Genomic DNA, 18,973 nt, shown 5'->3' with positions numbered 1-18,973 from the left:
TGTCAGCCTTTGATGTGATGTTTAGCTTTTAGAGGCACAAATTCCAGACTGTTAATAGTCTAAACAATTTATCGATTAATCAGGCATATTTCAGCAAATTAAACAAAGATGAAATAATCATTCACTGCGGCTTTAGGGATTTTAATAGAAGTGAATATTGAGGAGGCATCGCTGGCCCGAGCAGGTAGTGTGTGCACACCATGCGGACGGCCCGGGTTTGCAACCTACATAGATAGATAGATAGATACTTTATTGATCCCGAGGGAAATTCAAAGCATCCAGTAGCAGGTTACAAGACGTCACATGACATGAAACATTTGTTACAAATAAAGCCACAAAAAAAACATGTCATTTTTCACTCTCTCTCTCTCTCCCTGTTTTTGACTCTATCCACATTCAGGTCTCTAAAATTAAAACATAAAGAGCACAAAAATAAATGTAATTAAAAAAAAAAGAAGAAGTGGATATTGCCTCTTTGTTTTACACGAAAAGCCAGTTCTGTAGTTCCTTGAACATTCTGTCTTATAGCCACCAGGGGGAGACTCCACTGGTTGCAAAAAAGTACATTTTGCAGATTGAATGAAAGGAGTGAAAAAATGACTCCACTTCTCAGTTGATTTATTACCTCAATAACTTTTCATACTTATTTTTAGTGGTCTCAATATTTACTTTAAGTTTTCTTCAACACTGCATAATGGTCCATTATTGAGTTAAATGACACTAAAGGAAGGCGTACCTGTGATTCACAACTCGGATAGAGACATAGCAAGGTGTATCAACTCTGTTGTTCAAATATGGTTACTTTTGGCTTGAAAGATTCAAGATGTCAGTGTCCAAAATATCACTTTTTTTTAGTTGCATCCCAAATTTCTAATTTTGCAGCAACTCTTATCTATTAAAGCGAGAGTGGAGAAAGGGAGGCGTTTAAAGATATGTTTTTCTGAGTTTATTGTAGAAGGAAATTCCTAGCTTGCACCTCACCTCAGCACCGCCCAACAACATCTTTTGGGTGAATTTGAACATCCACTACAGTTCTTTAACTTTAGTGTAAGACCTCTCAGATGCTGATAGTTAAAGAAAGTCAGGTGCTTTCCCTCATTTGCTCAGGGCAGCTTACAGTTTAAAGGATATTGGAAGGAGATTGCATCATTTCAAAAACAGGTGGCATCCAAAAGTAATGTTTTTGTGTGCGTTGCTTTTCTTCTTTTCTGCTGCTCCTTGTGCAGCCAGCTCTCTGCTGTAAATCTGCGGCCTCTGGTCTTAACAGGCGCAGTGTGCCTCTGTAACACCGGCTGCCTTTGTTTTGGTTACAGATAAAATCAGCGAAGGAAAACACGACAGCGGAGCGAGAAAGGAGAAAGAGGGAGAGGCTATAAGAGTCTCAGAAAGACCAGGCTGTGAACGAGTGTGTGCCATTCCCCGTGGTGCAGGAGGAAATAGACAAAATCCAAAGAGTGAGTAGGGACGATCTTCCCTCCTCTTTTTTTTTTTTTTTTTATAACTTGAATAAGATACACGCTGAGAAAAAAAGAGAGGGGAGGAGGGAGAGGAAATGATAGCTCCTAAAAAAAGAGTGATGATTTGGCAAAGCATGCTCTCAACTGCTTCCTCACTGCGAAAGAAAGATTGACATGTCAGTCACTCCAAACTTTTGATTTATGTCTTAAGTCATGTCTCGTCTGATTTATCTCTTCTGCCCTCTCCTCCCTTTATCCCACCTTTAATTCACCCTGACGGTGCCTTACATGCATGCTGTGTTTGTGCACATGTGGCCATATGGAGTCAATCACACCGCCTGTTGTTCGTGTTTTCTTTGGGAATGTTGACAAGTTGACAGGCAAGGCGCTTCACTGACATCTGACAGGGGAGACGGACAGATACAGGGAAGAAGTGGGGGGGGGGGGGGAGGGGGGGGGAGACACTGAACAAGATAGGGGGGAGGTGAGAGAAAAAGAGGTGGAGAGATGAAGAGGGGGGAAAAAAATGACTTCACGTCCCCGAGACCGGACTGCCCCCTTTTTTCCCCTCAGCCTCTCTCTGTCTCTCAACTTTTTTTTCCTCCCTCCCTCCCTCCTCCTCCTCCTCCTCCTCCTCCTCCTCCTCCTCCTTCTCTGTGTGTTTTTTTTTAAATGATTTGGGGATAAGAGGGGAACAAGCATTCAGAGCTTGGCCGACAGTGCAGGCAGGCAGGAGCGTCACACATGGGCAGCACACTGGGACTGAAGAGGACTGAAGAGGCTTGGGATTTTATTTGGATCTGATGCACTAGAAGAGTTACTAACAGGCAGAAGAGGCAGGAAGAAAAAAAAAAAAAGAAGAGAAAGGGCATTTAGATTAATATGGGATTTTAAACAATACACTTACACAGACACGCCGTACAAAAAGAACGAGAAAAGCCAGATGCACTGAAATGTTTTTGTAGAAAAAGGAGGCCGACTAAACATTTTTCCAGGCGGCGATTGGAGTTTTCTTGCACTTCTTCCAGAGACAGAGGCACATTTTGACCGAAAAGAGAAGAATCCTCGTCTTCATCCAGCAATGCTTTTGAGAAACTCTGAACTAAACTGTTGCTGTCTCCCGTCCTGGAAGCAGACGCAGGCGTAGGACACAGTTACCTTTCCTGAAAAGAGGATCCACATTGTCCAATTTTTTTTCCCCTGCAAAGTCCCGTGAAGCGCAGGTGCTGTGCTGACTGTCACCATGTTTTCTTTAAGGTTCTGTTTAAAACCATCATGGACTACTTGCCTTTTGGCGCTGTGCCTCCTGGATGTATGGATCTCAGCCTTGCCTGCCCAGCAATCTCAACCCAAGCAGAAGCCCCGTCGGACCAGGCAGATGTCACCTCTAACCACCACCACCTCCTCATCAGCAGCCGGCAACCTGTCGGAGAGCGCAGAGAGCAAAGTGGAGCGCCTCGGCCAGGAGTTCAAGAGAAACGTTCGCGAGCTACGAGAAAAGAGCTCCTGCTTGGACATGGTCTTCCTGGTGGACGAGTCGTCCAGTGTGGGGGCCAACAACTTCCTGAGAGAGCTGAGGTTTGTGAGCAAGATGCTGTCGGACTTCCCCGTTGCGCCGGAGAACACGCGTGTCGCGTTGGTCACCTTTTCTTCCAAGACCCATGTGGTGACGAGGGTGGACCACATCTCAGCGCCCAAACCCGACCAGCACAAGTGTTCCCTGTTCAACCGGGAGATCCCTGCCATCAACTACAGAGGAGGGGGCACCTACACGAAAGGAGCCTTCCAGAGAGCAGCGGTGAGTCAGACATGAATCAACATTTTTCTGCGTATTTAATCTCATGTCTTTTTTTTTCCAAAATAGCTCTTCTGTCTCTTTTTCTTTCTCTCTTTACAAGGAACCTGCGCTTGCTTTTTTTGGAAACCTTTGTTTTAAGTGTGAGTCAGTTAGTTGGTCAGTCAGCTCGTCTGCATCCTGCTGTGTGTGTGTGCAGGGAGTGATTGCAGCTTAGTAAGGCTGATGGTAATGATGCCCTGCGTGGCCCTTGCTGCTGCCGCTGCTACTGCTTCCTCTAAATTACACACCAGCAGATAGTGAGGGGAAGCCGCTTGCCGGGCTAATTGTCGAGGAGTTTCCAGTGATAAAAATACCATCAAGAGCGAGCACACGTATGCACAAGCACAGACACACACACACACACAGTAGGTAACAGTAGGTAACAGTAGGTATGAGGGACAAATAGCGAGACACACACGTCAAGTGGAGACTTTGTAGTTGGTCTGTGGATTGTGGGCAGTGTGTGTTAGATGAAGCTCTCCTTGTGTTTCCGATTGAGTTTCCTCCATGTTCCTTCCAGTGTGTGTAACCGTAGTGTGTTTGACAGAAGCCTTTGGATTGCATGTGTGAATTTGTTTGGGAGGCAGGTATTTGGGGTGGTTTGTGGGATTACAGGAGGTCAGCATGTTAGCTTGTTTATGGTTTGTTTGATTTGTGCAGCCTGACACCCAGCAGCACACACACACACACACACACACACGCACACACACTGAGGACATATGGCACAGTTCATCCGTCAAGTCCAAACAGCCCAGCTGTTGGAGCTGTGTTGGTGGTATAGAGACCGGTCCTGTGTAAACACACCACCTCAGCTCAGGCCTCAGAGGGGGCTTTCGGTTCCGAGTGTTAGTTTGGATAGTACAGGATTCAGGTGCGTTTGGAAAAACCGCAGCCTGTTTGTACACTAGCTTCTGGGAATTTTCAGTCGGCTGGTTGTTGTTGCATCAACACAGCTGAACGCATAAATGGAAAACGGTACAAAATGTTGATGTTTGGATTGGGTGCACCAGAGTCAAAAATGTTCTCTGTCTGGATCACGGGATGTAGCACATGATGGTGTGAATAGCTAAGTTTGTTGCAGGCTAACCCCAACATCAACTCCTTTATGTCGGTGATGTGGTCGATGAAGGGAGACAAAGACACTGTTGGCAGCATTGGCCTTTACAGCCACTACTTTCACCACAAGTCAGTCACAGGATTCTTCTTGAACTTCAGACAAGCAAGACAACAGTTTAAACACATCTTTAAGCAGGTAGACACGCTTTAATGGCAATGCAAATCCATTCATGCACATAGTCAATGTTTAAGTCTCAGACAGGCAGTAAGAGACGTGCTACAAGTGAGCACGCCCGCTTCATGTTGCCGCTATTTGCTGAAACTTTGAGAGGGGAGAATACAATTTTACCTGATTGCTGGACAACACCGACACCCGCTGTGACACAAAGAGGAGGCGGCAGTGCTCTTTGGTCAGTGACCGTGTGAGACGTTGGCAAAACATGCAGAAGACCGCAGAACCTGAGCTGTTGTCAGTCTCAAATCACAATTTAATGCCACTTCAATCCTTTTATGAAATGATAGGTTGAGTAATCGATGTTTCCTCATGCGTGCGCCACAATCAAACAGCTGTGTTTAAACCGGTGATGACGGTATGGCAAAAATCCACGTTGTTGCAGAATGTGATACTGGTGCTGACATTGAAACGGGTTAACCGCCAACCAAGACTGATTTATCTGGGATGTAAAAAAAAGCCTTTCAATACTATTTTTTTTTTAAAACACACATTTAAAAAATTTTAGTCGGTGAGAAAAATATTGCGATACTCTTTTTTTTTTTTTTTTAAACCAGCAGAGGGCGCTAACGGTTTGGCCGAAGATTTTTCGGAGACAGACGTGATGTCTTTTGTCAAATCGTGGGTGTTGGAGCCTATTTTGTATTTTCATTTTCAGAGAAACTAGAGATGTATTTATACATATTTAGAAATGAATTGACTTCAAACCAACGAAAATCGAATCAATTCCTACCCAGCATGATGATACAAATAGTGTCGTTAGTTGAGTGTCCGTAATACCAGCAGCTTAATCTGTGCATTTCTACTTCATAATTGGTGTAAATATGGTCTTAAAAATGTAATATATTGATATATCTATCTCACTTTGACGTCACAGTGCTAACTGTCCATGAACGTGCGTCTCAACATAAATCACATCAGCCTTCTTTTATAGATGAAAGAGTGAGTTAGTTGAGTTTTGGCAGGTTTACGCTTCAGTCTATCCCTGTTTTAAGCTAACAGCCTTTGGACCGTATCCTCAGGCTTAGCGCTGAAAGTTTGGCCCTGAGGACAGGTTTTCAGCTCGCCCTCCTCTTTTAAGTGCTGATAAGGAGGCCGCTGGCTGCGTCCCAGCTGCTAAAGACTACAACAATACAGAGAAAAGGCTTTCTGGGGGAACTTTAGTGGCTTATCGTCATTCACAAACACTCTAAATGTTTTGGGTGATTTATCAAGTGATGTAGTAGTCTGAAGCAGCCAAAGTTGGCTTTAGAAAGAAGCAGGGTGCACTCCTTTTAGGGCCCTGAAGTTGGCTCTGAAACATTGTGATTGACTCATTGTCTGATTAAATTTAAGGTTAAATGCAATTCACTAATCTCAGCCAACAAACACTCCTGTATTTCCTTTCCAGTGTGGCATCTGCATGGTGAGAGTCAGACTCGAGCCGTGTATGAGTAATGGGAAAGCTACGTGCAGCCTACACACAGCTGAGATCTTTTGGAAAGATAGATGAGTCTAACAGACTCAGACCGTGTACCGGTTGTCCAGAAACCAGCCCGACACCTGATGGATTCAGTCTGACCCTGATCAAGGGAGTAATGTTAAAATATTAAAAAACAGCCCCCGAATGTTATTATTTTTTTTTTAATCCTCTGTCTGAATCTTACTGGAAAGAGAAAAATGGAATTTGTGGTCTCTTTCCATTAGCTGTATGAAGGAGGGGTCCGCTAACTCTGATCTACAAGGCACATATCCTCCTGTCATCACGCACCCACTGACCTGTTGGAAAGTGTACAGTATGCGAGGGATGAATTGGAAATTTGCAGCATGTGTGTGCGTGCAAGTAATTAGCGAATTAACGCCTGTGCCCGAACACGTGCAACGGTGTATCCATCTAATGCTTCTGGGGGAAAAAGAGTGCTGGAGATGCCTGTATGTTTGGTGTGTGTGACTGTGAACATGTGAAATAGAGACTGGGAAAGTTAGAGAGAGAGAGAGAGAAAGGGAGGGTAATTGATAATTGCGGTATAATAATAATAATAATAATAATGATGCGATATTTTATTCCCTTGGCTGCTCTTGGCTGTTGTAAGTGCTGCAGAAAGCTGGGATCCATTAAGAGAGACATTTTTCCACCAGCCGTGCATGTAGAGACAGGGCTGTCCTCCAGCACTCTTCATCTCTGTCTGCTTCTCTGCTGTCTGTCTGTCTGTCTGTCTGTCTGTCTGTCTGTCTGCCCGGCTGTCTCTCTTTTCACCTCTGCAGCGTTTATATCCATACAGCGAGTGAAAGGCTCTGCCTGAAATGTTGGCTGGTTATAGCCAAATGAGTCACATTTCAATTGTGAGACTCTCTCTTAAGGTGTTGTCAGACCAAAAGGAAAGCAGCTTTTAGCTTTACATACAAAAGAGGACAAAGACTTATATGTGATAGGAATTTAAACCTATAAAATCCCGTTCTTGTATGTGCTGAAGAAGAAAATCAATCAATCCTGCTGAGAAATTCAGGTTGCACTCTGCCGCCAAAGCTTTATTTTCACCTTGTTTTTGGAGTCCTATCATTTTTTCCACTTGTATGCACTAAATGTGATTGATGAATGACATTGGAGCGCTTGACAGATGTTCTAATGTGATCTGGGTTAACTGGACAAAGTTGCAGGAGCGAGGTACTTTGGGTTCTCTGAAACTGGCAGACACAGCTTCCTAGAATTTTTCAAAAACCACTTTAGATATGAATAAAATCTCCAAAGCTTAGAAAGATTAACGGCTGCTAATAAACTAATATATATATATATATAATAATATATCCTTCAAGTTAAAGACACATTTCTGCCTTTTGCATGCAATAAGTAGAACAAAAGATACATTCTACTATTGTATTGTAAATATGTGATGCAGGTCCTCTTTATCTTGTCATCACTGATAAAAGCCAGTTCATCATTCTGTCTTACTGTAATCCTGCAGCGATGGTTAATGTCAAACACTATGATCATATTAAGAGTGCAGCGCTTCATAATAATGACTCACTGCTGTCTTTCCTCAAAATCACCCACACTTGATAACCTTGTAAATGATGACGTCACTCGAGCCACAGTCGTTTTCCAGGACTTTACAGACTACCGACTACTCAGTAAACCCGTTCAGACCCCTTGAGGAATAACATCTCTGCTGTACCTCAGACGGAGGTCGCCCTGATTCATATTTCTTTTCTCTCTCCTAACTGTAACTGCCCTGAAAAAAGTTGATCCATTTTCCTGCTCTCTTTAACTCACATTTGATTTATTTTCCATGCATTTGACTTTTACATGACCAAAATGTCTTCGAGGCACTGTGGCTCAAATCCTTTGATTTGATTCTGTTGGTTTACTAGTAATCTTGTTGTTCCAAGAATTATGGCTTTTTCCATTGTTGAATTTATTATAGTTGGCCTTTGTTACAAGTACAGGGAGAGAAACGTCTGCATGTGTTATAGCCAGCTAAAAATCCCCCCATCTGTTTTTTTTTTTTGTTTTTTTTTCATCTCACCAAGATTCGCCTCTGCGTTGCCAGACAATAACCCCTGTTGCTCTCTGCAGGCCGGCCCCACTTTATCAGAGAAGCATTCAACTTGACAATGCGGCGTCACACATCACTCTGTCTTCACAGTTGCATAAGAAACAGACAAATGGGCAGCGTGTGAAGAGTGATGACGAGAGTAGGTGGGGGGGGAAGAGATTGAAGAATGAGGGGAAAAAAAAGTTGTCGAGGAAATGATAGAAAGAATGCGGCTCTTGCACAGGGTAATGTTTCTACCTGATTGTCGGTTATAGGGTCTGCCTGTATCTGGGTCAAGTTTGCTGACCGTAGCCACTTCATGAAAGAAGCTTTCTGCTAAGACAACCAGTGTGTTTCTAGGACTGAAATCTGTAATAAGTTGGACCAGCAGGTGTTTTTCCAATAAGCAAACTTGATTAAGAGTCCTAATTTATCAAGTTAAATGTACAAACAGTCCAAGCTTATGTTTCAGAGGAGAACACTCGTCAATCACAATCATATTATCGATGCAGACTTTCCCTATTGAGTTTTTTCCAAACCACAATAAGCGGATCAAGTGTTGAGGTTTTCTGAGGCCTCTGTCTCATTCCTCTGGTCAATTCAGTTTCTTCCATTCGTCCCATTTTTTTTTTTTTTGTATCCTGTCATCACTCTCTCCTCCTGAGCTGCAGACCTCCCCCAGTGCAGTGTCAGGCAGGGGAATGTCACTGTCCTCAGCTTTGACGCAGTTCTGCCAAAATACGCTGCATTGTTTTTCAAAACATTGTCTGTTAGATTAAATGAGGCGTGTGGAAGTTGGTCTGTGGAGAGAGAGATCCTGTACTGTACATTCTTCCTGTGTGAAGTGCATTTTCACACACACACACACACACACACACATACATGTACACGGGATGCTATTGTCTGAGTTTTTAACCAGTAATGAGAAGTACATTAGTTAAATTAAGGCTGAAAATGAAAAACTTTCCGTCACTTAAAAGTTATGTTTACAGCAGGTCATTTTTTAGGGTTCTTTTCTTATTTAGTTGCTGAAGTGTTTTTCATTCTGTTGGCTGAGTCACAGGCAGGTTTTAAACAAGCCATCACTGTTGTACTGGATTCTTACCAAGACTGAATTCTATCTGAGCTCTCATTTTTAACAACATTGGGAGTTACACTGTAGAGGAATGTCGTGGAGGGTAAGCTGGAGCTCCCTTCTCCGTTCTGTTCTCCCTAAAATAGAAGCAAGTTAATGACTGTTGCACGAAAGAAAAAGGGAGGACGACTAATACTCACTGAAACAACTGTAGTGAATAAATACACCGCAACAAATGAAAGCAAGGTGCACCTCTTTGATGCCGTCCCGGTAGGCTGAGCCCAGTCGTGATAAGTAGATAAGAAAAGTCTCTGTTTCCTGTCTGTGCTATACTGCCACTTCCCAGCATCTCACCCTTAATCATTTCCTCCCCCTCAGTCCGTCTGCTTCTGCCCCCTCCTCAGTATCAGAGGGTCTCCGAGACAGGAGGATTGGGCAGACTCACCCACCAGCCAGAAAAGCCCTGATAAGACGGAGGCCAGACAGCAGCATTTGTAGCATTTGCAACATTTCTGAGTCGTTGTGTATGGCAACTCATAGATCTAAAGAGTTATTTATGGGGAAAGCAGTATCCCCCAAATGAGATGAGAGATGAGATGAGATTCAACTTTATTGTCATTACACATATACAAGTATAGAGGAACGAAATGAGGTTTGGCATCTCACCAGAAGTGCAAATAAGCAGAAAGTGCAAGAGTCTGTGCTATGTACAGTAATTACAAAATTTACAGATGTAGACTAAAAAAAAGTGAATTATTAGGTATATCTGGATGGCTGGATTAATGGGATGCTATAAATATAAATAAATGCTATAAATATAAGTGTATTCCCAATAATCAAATGTAGAGCAAATCAAGAGCCACCGAAGTTTGTCACCAAAGAGGAAATAACCCACTTCCTGGTGCAACGTACACAGATCTCAGTCCCCGAAAACACACTGGTTATCTGAGCAGAAAGCTGCTTTTGTTAAGATTATAAAGTTATTATGTAGTAACACAGTCGACAGCACCACCAGGCCTGAAGGTGAAATCTTTAGTTTAGCATGAAAAAGAAAAGTCAGAGCAGAAAAAATAATAATGTGTCACGGGATATGTTCCTTCCCCAAAGTATCTTAATAATCATCATGCAGATTTATTCTGAGAGTGACTCGAGGAATCTCGACCCCCAGGTTAGAAACCACTGAGTGAGACCAAAAGCAGCTGGAAATGAGGAGTGCAGTAGTTTTCTCTCTGGTTTACAAAGCCTTAAGTGCTTCTTGTATTTCGATTTCTTCCGAAGCGCTTTTCTTAAACGCATAGTTTTCTAGATGACCGTACTTATTAAGGATTTGACTTTATTACATGGTGTATTGGTGTTGGAAAGCAGGTTCCTCCTGAGGCTCCTCAGGTTTTCATTTGGTTTTATATACATAGATGATGATGAATTTAAAATGTCATGTTTTTGTAAGCAGATCTCTTAATATGACTTGATCAGTGGCTGTAACAAGCTCCGCTCTCATGGCTTCAAATCAGAATGTAACCAGAACAACTTTTTAATCCAAATAATCAGATTTTGTGTGTCTCTGAGTCCACACACACACACACACACACTTAACTGGACGCTCACCTGGCACCGGTGCTTAGGGTGTAGTCGGAGAGCTATTCAGACCTTGTCATGGTGATTGAGACAATAGACTCAACATGACTGTGTGTGTTTTGGGTGGAAGAGGAACAAATGCCTCAGCCTCCGGTGCTGCTCCTCTGGGCCTCTTCGTACTGACAAATATCCTCCTTTTCTCCTCTTTCATAACTCTGTCTGTCCATCAAACTCAAGCGTGCTGCACTGAGGCTTTGTGGAGCGTTTTGTCAGTATTACCTTCATTAAGACGTCTCCTTGGAGAAAAGGAAACTGTAGTAGTTTGACTGCTCATGCAAAAAACACTAAAACATTTTTCAAACATTTCCATAGTCCAGATTTCTTGCTAAAACTATGAATGGAAGCTGGCGTGCGCACAGTGTGTCGGGTAACGGGTAATACAAGGTGCGCTGTAGTACGGACCAAAGAGAAACCTAGAAAGAAGACAGTACCTGTACTTGAAACTGTCAGACAGGTACATTTCTTCAACCTCACAAAGTCACATTTTCCTTTTCAGCTCACAACATACACTTGGCTCCTCTCCAAATAACCGTCTGCTGCTCAGATAGGTGTCTTACACACACTGTATGTATTACAGCTACACAGACCTACCTAAAAGAAGAATCTAAAATAGTGAAATGAAAATTCATACTAACACACTTGCATAGTTAATCATCTATGATGTCAAATTGCATGCAGCCCGTCCTAATGTGGTGAAACTCTGGCTCACTGTGTCTAATTGTACTGACAGTATTTTCCTTTGTTACTTAATGGTTCCTTCTCTCGTCACACTCTGCTCACCCCTGCCCTCCCGCCTGAAATGGATACCGAATATTTTCCAGAAACAGGGGCCTACTTTCCGACCTCTGGACGTTTGGAAGGACCCTGAGGCCTCCTTATTGACTAGCTCACACTTACGCAGACGTCACACACACACACACACACACACACACACACACACAACTTAGCATGCAAGCTGGCCTGATGCAACTGACCTCAGGCTACAAGCAGAAGGAAACATAATCGACATTTGTTTTAAGCAGACTACAAACTCGATTGTTTGTATAAACAGATGAGTTTCAAATGATCCGTCTGTTCTGTTCAAGCTGAATGATGACTGAGAACCCTTTGAATTCTGACTGCCAGACTTGTAACAGGAAGTGTTGACAGACAGCAAGGTACGGCAGAGATGTGTGGCCTTAGAGGTCAGCTGGGTTCAGCGGTCATGTTGAAGCTGTCTTATGCATTGGAAGCTAAACATGGTCCAAATACACGCAAGATAAAAAATGTTAAGAAAGGTCTCCTTCAAATAGCAGTGCCACGATGTCTCATCTTCCCCGACAGATGCAGCTTATTTTGTAGAAAAGTAATTAAAAAGTAATTAAAAAGTGCAGATTATGCTGTCTGTTAATGGACCTTTTGTCAACCAACAGCTTCAGCTCGGAAAATGCTCTAAATAGCTCCACAATATGTTTCAATCCCTTTGTCCCAAATTGTTTTGTAATAGACTTTCCACACTCTGGATATCTCATCTGAAACAAAAACCCTTCAATATGACTGAGTAGAGGCTTTTTTTTTTTTTTTTTTTTTTGCTTTTTTTGTAGACCACTCAGAGGTCACTGTTTCCCTCCAACAACTCTCCAAGCATCCTGCTCCCATCTGTATTCACAACTGGAGACACAGACTTGGCCATGTAACGTCTTTTTATATCCTTCCTCATCCTCTTTAGATCTTTTTTTAGGAGATCAGCAGTCTTTCCACTTCAGGAAACCCCAACGAGTCCAAAACAAATGTAGGGAAACCCAAGTTTCTAATCGATGTCCCTGCCAACAAATGTCCAGGAGTTGATTTGTTTGGAGGATAGCAAACTGGCGTGATGTGGTTTCACACAATAACACCTCATTTTGACCAATTTAACCTTTGCATGTTTGATAAAATGCATTTAGCTGAGGTGCCAAAAAAAAACTTTTTGAGACAAGCCAACAGAGCCAAAAGCTGCCAAAACGGACTGACAGGAATAGGCTTTGTTGGAATGGATGCTTGTTTGCATCCATATGTGAAATAGTTTCCATATCAGTGTTTGTTCTGTTATCCTAGACTGTGCCGAAAGGTTGTAAATTACTGCTCTTTCTGCTGATAAAGCACTTGGCCTCTTTAAAAGCTGCTGAGTTAGGCATCTTTCCGATCACAGTTTGAATCAAACAGTCTGCATTCCAGTGTCTCTGTTTTTCCTCAGGGCCAGGTGATCCCTCCATCTGTCTATTCCATGTCTTTCCGTTTTGTCTCTGCTTCTTCCTCCGCCTTATTTTTCCTCCCACAAGGGTACGCAGCCGTGTTTTTAAGCAGCAGTTTGCAGTGTGTGCTGCTTTGGATGCCGCTGACAGTGTCTCATTTTGGCCTGAAGCTAAAGCTGGTGTAAATAAAAAACTGGGCTTTGTTACGGCCCAAACCAGCGAGTCCTGTTTGGAATTTAAACCGAGTTCAGATCATTTTAACAGGTGTTACTGTCGTGCATGTGTTCCTAAATGATCCCTTTGGTTCTCTCAATACAGATTCTGATGCCAATAGGTAAAGCTTTGACCCAACTTTTTCGTTGCCAAGACATTATTGTGTACATCCTGTGCAAGGTTATGTCCATTGATGCAATGTTTTGCATATTTCACTTAAAAAGATTTAGACAATTGCAGTCTGTTTCGCCTGTTCGTCTTGACTGCGGTCTTGGAGTTTATTTTCATCGGGGGTGGGGGGAGTAGCAGAGAGAACCCTCTTCATCTTTTGTTAATGTTTTGATTGCTAGCCCCCTGGTGGCCGGATTTATGTACTGCGCGTTTAACTCTTTGACAGGACATCAGAGAATTGTACAAACAACTGAAGACCTCAACGCAACATTAAACAAGTTGGTCTTTAGCTTTGCTTTAAATAGCTCCACCCAATGTGCTTTTCCAAAGGCCAAAGGTAGACTGTGCCATAATGTTGCCTCAATGAAAAAACCTGTTCACCAAACGTCTTCTTTCTGACCTTGGGGACACTCAAAGGACCAGTCCTGTGCAGACCTTGAAAAACTCAAGACATGATACTTGTGTACATGTTTTTAGCGCCATTTTCTGCATCCAACCAAAGAACCACAGTGATGTGTGCCTGAAGATCGAAACACACCCAGATTTTTTCACTTTTATTGCACCACAACCCAACCCCCCGGGACAATCATTCAACCAGACTCTCAGTGGAAATAACTGTTGAACTGCGGTTGTGGATTCTAATTGATCAGAATCCGGTTGATGCGTTTTAGTGTCTTAACTGTACATAAGAATGTGGGATGTGTAGCGCTGCATTGTATTGGTGGAACTAAGAGAAGAAATGGAAGTGGTGCATATTTTACATGTTTCACACCAATGTCTCTTTCCTTAAGGAATGTCTTGCTCTCAAGGTTTCTCCAGATTTCTTGCATTAGGAGTCGGATAATTCACCGGAGAGGAAATGACCACGCTCCACTTCATCTTTCAACCCAGTCCTTAAACAAATTAGTCTCTTGCTACTTGCTACTCTTCAGTCATAATTATCCACTGCACCTTTTTTCACTCCTTTTAGACAAATTGGGATTTGGATTGAGCTCAGCACACAGGTGCCTTCAGAGGTCAATCTTTACACCTCCCAGCTGTGTAAAACACAGATGTTCGTAAACCCCCATAACGCACACATCTGTAATCTTAGACCTTTCCACTTCGGCCCTATATGCAGGCTCCTCAGTGTCATTTTTTTGTGCATTACCCCAACACTAAACTGTCCCCCTGAGATGAGGTTTTTATTTTAATTGCTGCAGAGAGGAGAAATGTGCAAGTCCTGGTTCTGTCATAAAAAATCTGATCTACTACAAAGGGGAGTCTCTAGGAGCTGCTGCTAGCTCATAAAGGAGGATTTAACAAATTCAGCCTCTGTTGGGAAAACCTTAATAGCACAAACACTTGCAAATACATCCATCCTGCTATGTGCACTGTGCAGATTAAGTGATCCTAAACCTAATTTAGCAGACTTTTTTGCTTCCTTATTATTTGGGGATCAGCTGTTAACAGGTGGTGCATTACTTCCCCGAGCATGAAACTTTCTGTCAGTTTTGTAAAATAGGGAAATGCATCATCTTGACAATTCAGTTTTGTTGTGACATTAACAAAAATTGCTTCGAGCTGACTTCAAGAAGTAATCTAGATGATCTTAGTTATACTCCTGTTGGTGGCTCACTTCATGATGAAATGCACGTGTCTCCAACTTTTTATTATTTTGCATTTTTTTAAGTTTCATCTACTGTCAATGATCTAATGCATTATAACCCTGCTGCCTATTCTCGTATGCTTACCATTTATCTTCATTTCTCTCTGTAATGTTGACGCTCAGTCTGTGAATTTGTAAACTAATTTGTCAGAACATAATGAGCTGACATTTATTCAAGTGAAAATCATTGGTATGCCGTCTTTAACTGTTTGATGCAAAACTAAAGTGTCTCCAGCTTTACTCTCTGTGGTCAAACTACACATGTGGCTATAAGCACACTTTCCTACACACATCAAGCCAACACTCCTCACACTCTGTTCTTTCCACTCAGTGTGTATTCACACAAACACACACATGAACACAGATTTCCTCGTACTTAAAATACTACTCAGAGATTGATAGGTGCTGCTGACACCAGCCTAACACGTGTGTGTGTGTGTGTGTGTGTGTGTGTGTGTGTGTGTGTGTGTGTGTGTGTGTGTGTGTGTGTGTGTGTGTGTGTGTGTGTGTGTGTGTGTGTGTGTGTGTGTGTGTGTGTGTGTGTGTGTGTGTGTGTGTGTGTGTGTGTGTGTGTGTGTGCGTGAGTTTGAGAAGGCGATAAATGAAAGCTGTAGGGGGTGAGGTGTTGAGGTGGAGAGGTATGGACGGGAAATATGTGATTCAGAAAAGAGTGGGGAAGAGCTTTGAAGAATCATTCTCTGTCGTCAGGGTCAAAGGGGAGGGGGGCGTCAGCAAGGACAGGAAGTGACTGTCAGCAGCTTCAGTGGCCTGCCATGAAACTCCACGATCAGCTATGAATGTCATTAAAAACTGGTTTCTGTGATCTCACTGGAAACGTGTTTCCACCAGAGGACTGTGTCTTGGAAGACTTCTTCCAAGGATCAAATGATGCAAGTTTCTTGTTCCTAATTTATCATTTTAAAGTTGACATGATCCATCTACAGCAGATTGAGTCATTCAGTTGATAATGATATGCTTATGTAATAACAATAACGAGGAGTTTTAGTTGTTCTAATAACTATTAACTTAAAAACAAAGTTTAAAACTTGATATTCAAGCTTGGAAACAGCAGTTGGCAAAACTTCCTTCACAAAAAGTCCATTTAGTTGCAGTTTTAGAGCTTTTGATGCTTCAAATATATTTTAAAAGAACTTGCTGCATTACTATATGTGTGTCGATTAGAGGTGAGCAAAAGCTACAAGATGGATTCAATTGCTTGAAAAAGTCAAGCTTTAACTTTCAAACCTAATTTGTTTTCACTTATGATTATATTTGTGCTAAGCCAGCCATTCCACAGCTAAACAATAAACCTGTTCTTTATTGGACAAAACTGGTACTGAGAGTAAATATTAAGCTAAAACAGTCTTGTTATTTTTACCATGCTGGCGTTTCCATTTGCCTCTAATATTAAAAGATGACGATGCAAAACCTTCAGCTTTCATTTTTTTGCTACAAATGCAAAAATGTTTTAAATGCTCTTGTGTTCACAAAGCAAGTTGTAGACCACAGCTTTGCAATGGAAGACACAAATCGCTCAAATTTGTCAGCGTTCGTATTTACCTTGGCATCTTGAGATTAAGATTGACCAAAAGTCTCATACATTGGCACCTCAGAAAACCAAAAGTATTTCTAAGAGCCAGCAGTGGCCAACTAAATAACAGCTTTTTTTATGGACTAAGGCATGTAGGTCTATTAGTAAACCACTTGCCATGTTGCGGTTTCTGTTTGGGAGTGCCAGATTCCATTTGCTTGTTTTCTTTGGTGACTGAGTGGATGTGTTTGTCTCCGTTTGTGTGAATGACTAGAAGAAGGTAATTGGTATATGTATGTAAACCCACAAACATGTCAACTTCCTGTTTTGTTTGTTTGCTTTTTATGCGATTTTCTTCACATTCTTTGGGTCTTGTTGTGCAAGACTGTCGATTCTGCAGGTATTAGTCATGTTTCCAGCCTCAGAATGGGAGCCTGTTCAAAGTAGTCAGCCAAATATATAGAGACAAATACTAACGCACTTTAACTTCATCCCGTCATGTTTGATAATCAGCAAGAAACCCGTCCCCAAGAAATAGATACAGACCATCCAAAGAAATGTCCAGAGAAGAACACAATACCATTCGAGCACAAATAGTTTCAATTCAGGTTATCCAAACAACAAAAGCAGGCGTTTCCAAGCAACAGCATATTTGTATGTGTATTTTTGTTTTCTTGGAGAACAAGTGAGTGCAACAGTGTCTTTAGTTCCACATTTCTTTGATTTACTGTGAGGATCTTTGTCGAAATCCATGGCAACTCAGGCAGAGTCTGCATACAATGTTAAGCAATATTATGCGATCTCCTTTGAATTATCCCCTGGCTTGTGATTCCTCTGTGTTGTGAGGTTTAAGAGAATGTATCCTCCCATTAAGGGACAAGTCCAGAACAAACAGGAGAATCAATAAATTGAAAACCCTCCATGAATCTGTACTGCAAACATAGATGTCTCTCCGATTCCCTGCGCTATTAGAGGAAATATTCACCTATAGCTTGTGCCAAGACAAACAGACCCCCCCCTCCCCTCCCCCACTGTAGGAGAAGAAATAAGAGGACAGAAAGAGGGGAACATGAGGGAAAACAGCAACAACCGTCAACATAACAAAGGAAAGTCTGTCTCCACAGTGTGGTCGGAGCTAAGTCTGGACAACATGAGATACAGTTTCACGGATGCTTAAAGCCAGCGACAGTCCCCAAATCATTCCCTGCGTGTAAGCACTTTCAACACGCCAGTCAGGAGTCAAGAAAAAGCATCAAACTCAACCACACTGTTGCCTTTGTTTATTTCAAAATGAAAGCTCGGCCTTGGAGATGGTGCTGTGGCTGCTGAGGTAATGATCTCATGACTCTCACTAAGATGACATAACTTGTGGGATTCTCTCCATTCCTTAACCTAATTCTTTTAAAATCAGATTTTTTTACGTCACTTGTAGACTAAATCAAGTCAACCACAATACAGTTTAGTGGCAGACAGTTTTCCAGCTGTAAGAAAACTAAATGTTGGTATCAGGGTTTGTTTCACTGAGGCTGAGCAGCAGCCTCAGTAGACAGACACTCAACAAGAAACCTCTTAAGACACTCACACTGCCTACTCCTGGTTAAATCTTAAAGTCATTATATTTGACATGCTGTCTCTCTGGTTGCTCAAAGGTACCCTATAAGCAAAAAACACGGATAAATACTCCATATTTGAAGACTGTTGGCACAACCCCATATATATATTTCCAACACTTCAACAAACACAGCAGTGAAACTGGGCAACTTTTCCTCAAAAACATTGGTTTTGTTGAAAGATGTTGAATATAACAAAGAAGAATCTTGTACACATTTGTGTGTAAAGTGCTTTTACATGAATGGAATTGAAAGCCTTTATTGTCACTGTATGACAGGATACAATGAAATTAAGAGCGCTGCCACTGATTGGATCATAGGAGTTAAAAGGTCACACTTTGACACAGTGTTGAAAACATTTGCACATTCCATACAAAAGAGCACATTCATGTAATCCCATAAAAAAGCACATACTGTAAAGGACACACTCATGTTAGCAGCAACCACATCACACTTCAAATATAATTACATAAACAGTCAAAGTGTCGGTAGATTTAGTGCACGTAAGTTATTGCACAGTCCCAGGTAGTTCTTTTGTGTTCTGATTAAGAAGCGTTCTCAGATCTGGTCCAATATCAAACAGGTTCTTTCTTGGCCCATATTCACAATTTCACCAAGTTACATGCATTCAGGCATTTAGTTTTTACAGCAAACGTTCATGACAAATACATTCCAATAAATAACATAATCCTGGACAATGCAGATTGATGATGCAAAGGTTTGAGTGCCATTTAAAGAAAAAGTGTGTGTTGAACCGTGGATGCCGTACCGAACAGTTTAATA

The 18,973-nt window shown here is 42.0% G+C and overlaps 1 protein-coding gene across 2 annotated transcripts in view; it reads left to right on the top strand.

The window, feature by feature from the left end:
- The first annotated feature begins 2,162 nt into the window (after positions 1–2,162).
- The window catches only part of svep1 (sushi, von Willebrand factor type A, EGF and pentraxin domain containing 1), an 83,632-nt gene continuing 66,821 nt past the window's right edge, over positions 2,163–18,973 (top strand). For both annotated transcript variants that reach the window (XM_065950216.1, XM_020640321.3), the window contains exon 1: positions 2,163–3,255. In XM_065950216.1, coding sequence (XP_065806288.1) covers positions 2,701–3,255 — 555 coding nt within the window. In that variant the 5' untranslated portion in view covers positions 2,163–2,700. The remainder of the gene's footprint in view (positions 3,256–18,973) is intronic.

The sequence above is a fragment of the Labrus bergylta genome, chromosome 22, assembly GCF_963930695.1.
Source record: "Labrus bergylta chromosome 22, fLabBer1.1, whole genome shotgun sequence".
Taxonomy (NCBI): domain Eukaryota; kingdom Metazoa; phylum Chordata; class Actinopteri; order Labriformes; family Labridae; genus Labrus; species Labrus bergylta.
Note: the sequence above shows the minus strand (reverse complement) of the source record. Positions and strands in the feature narration are given on the sequence as shown.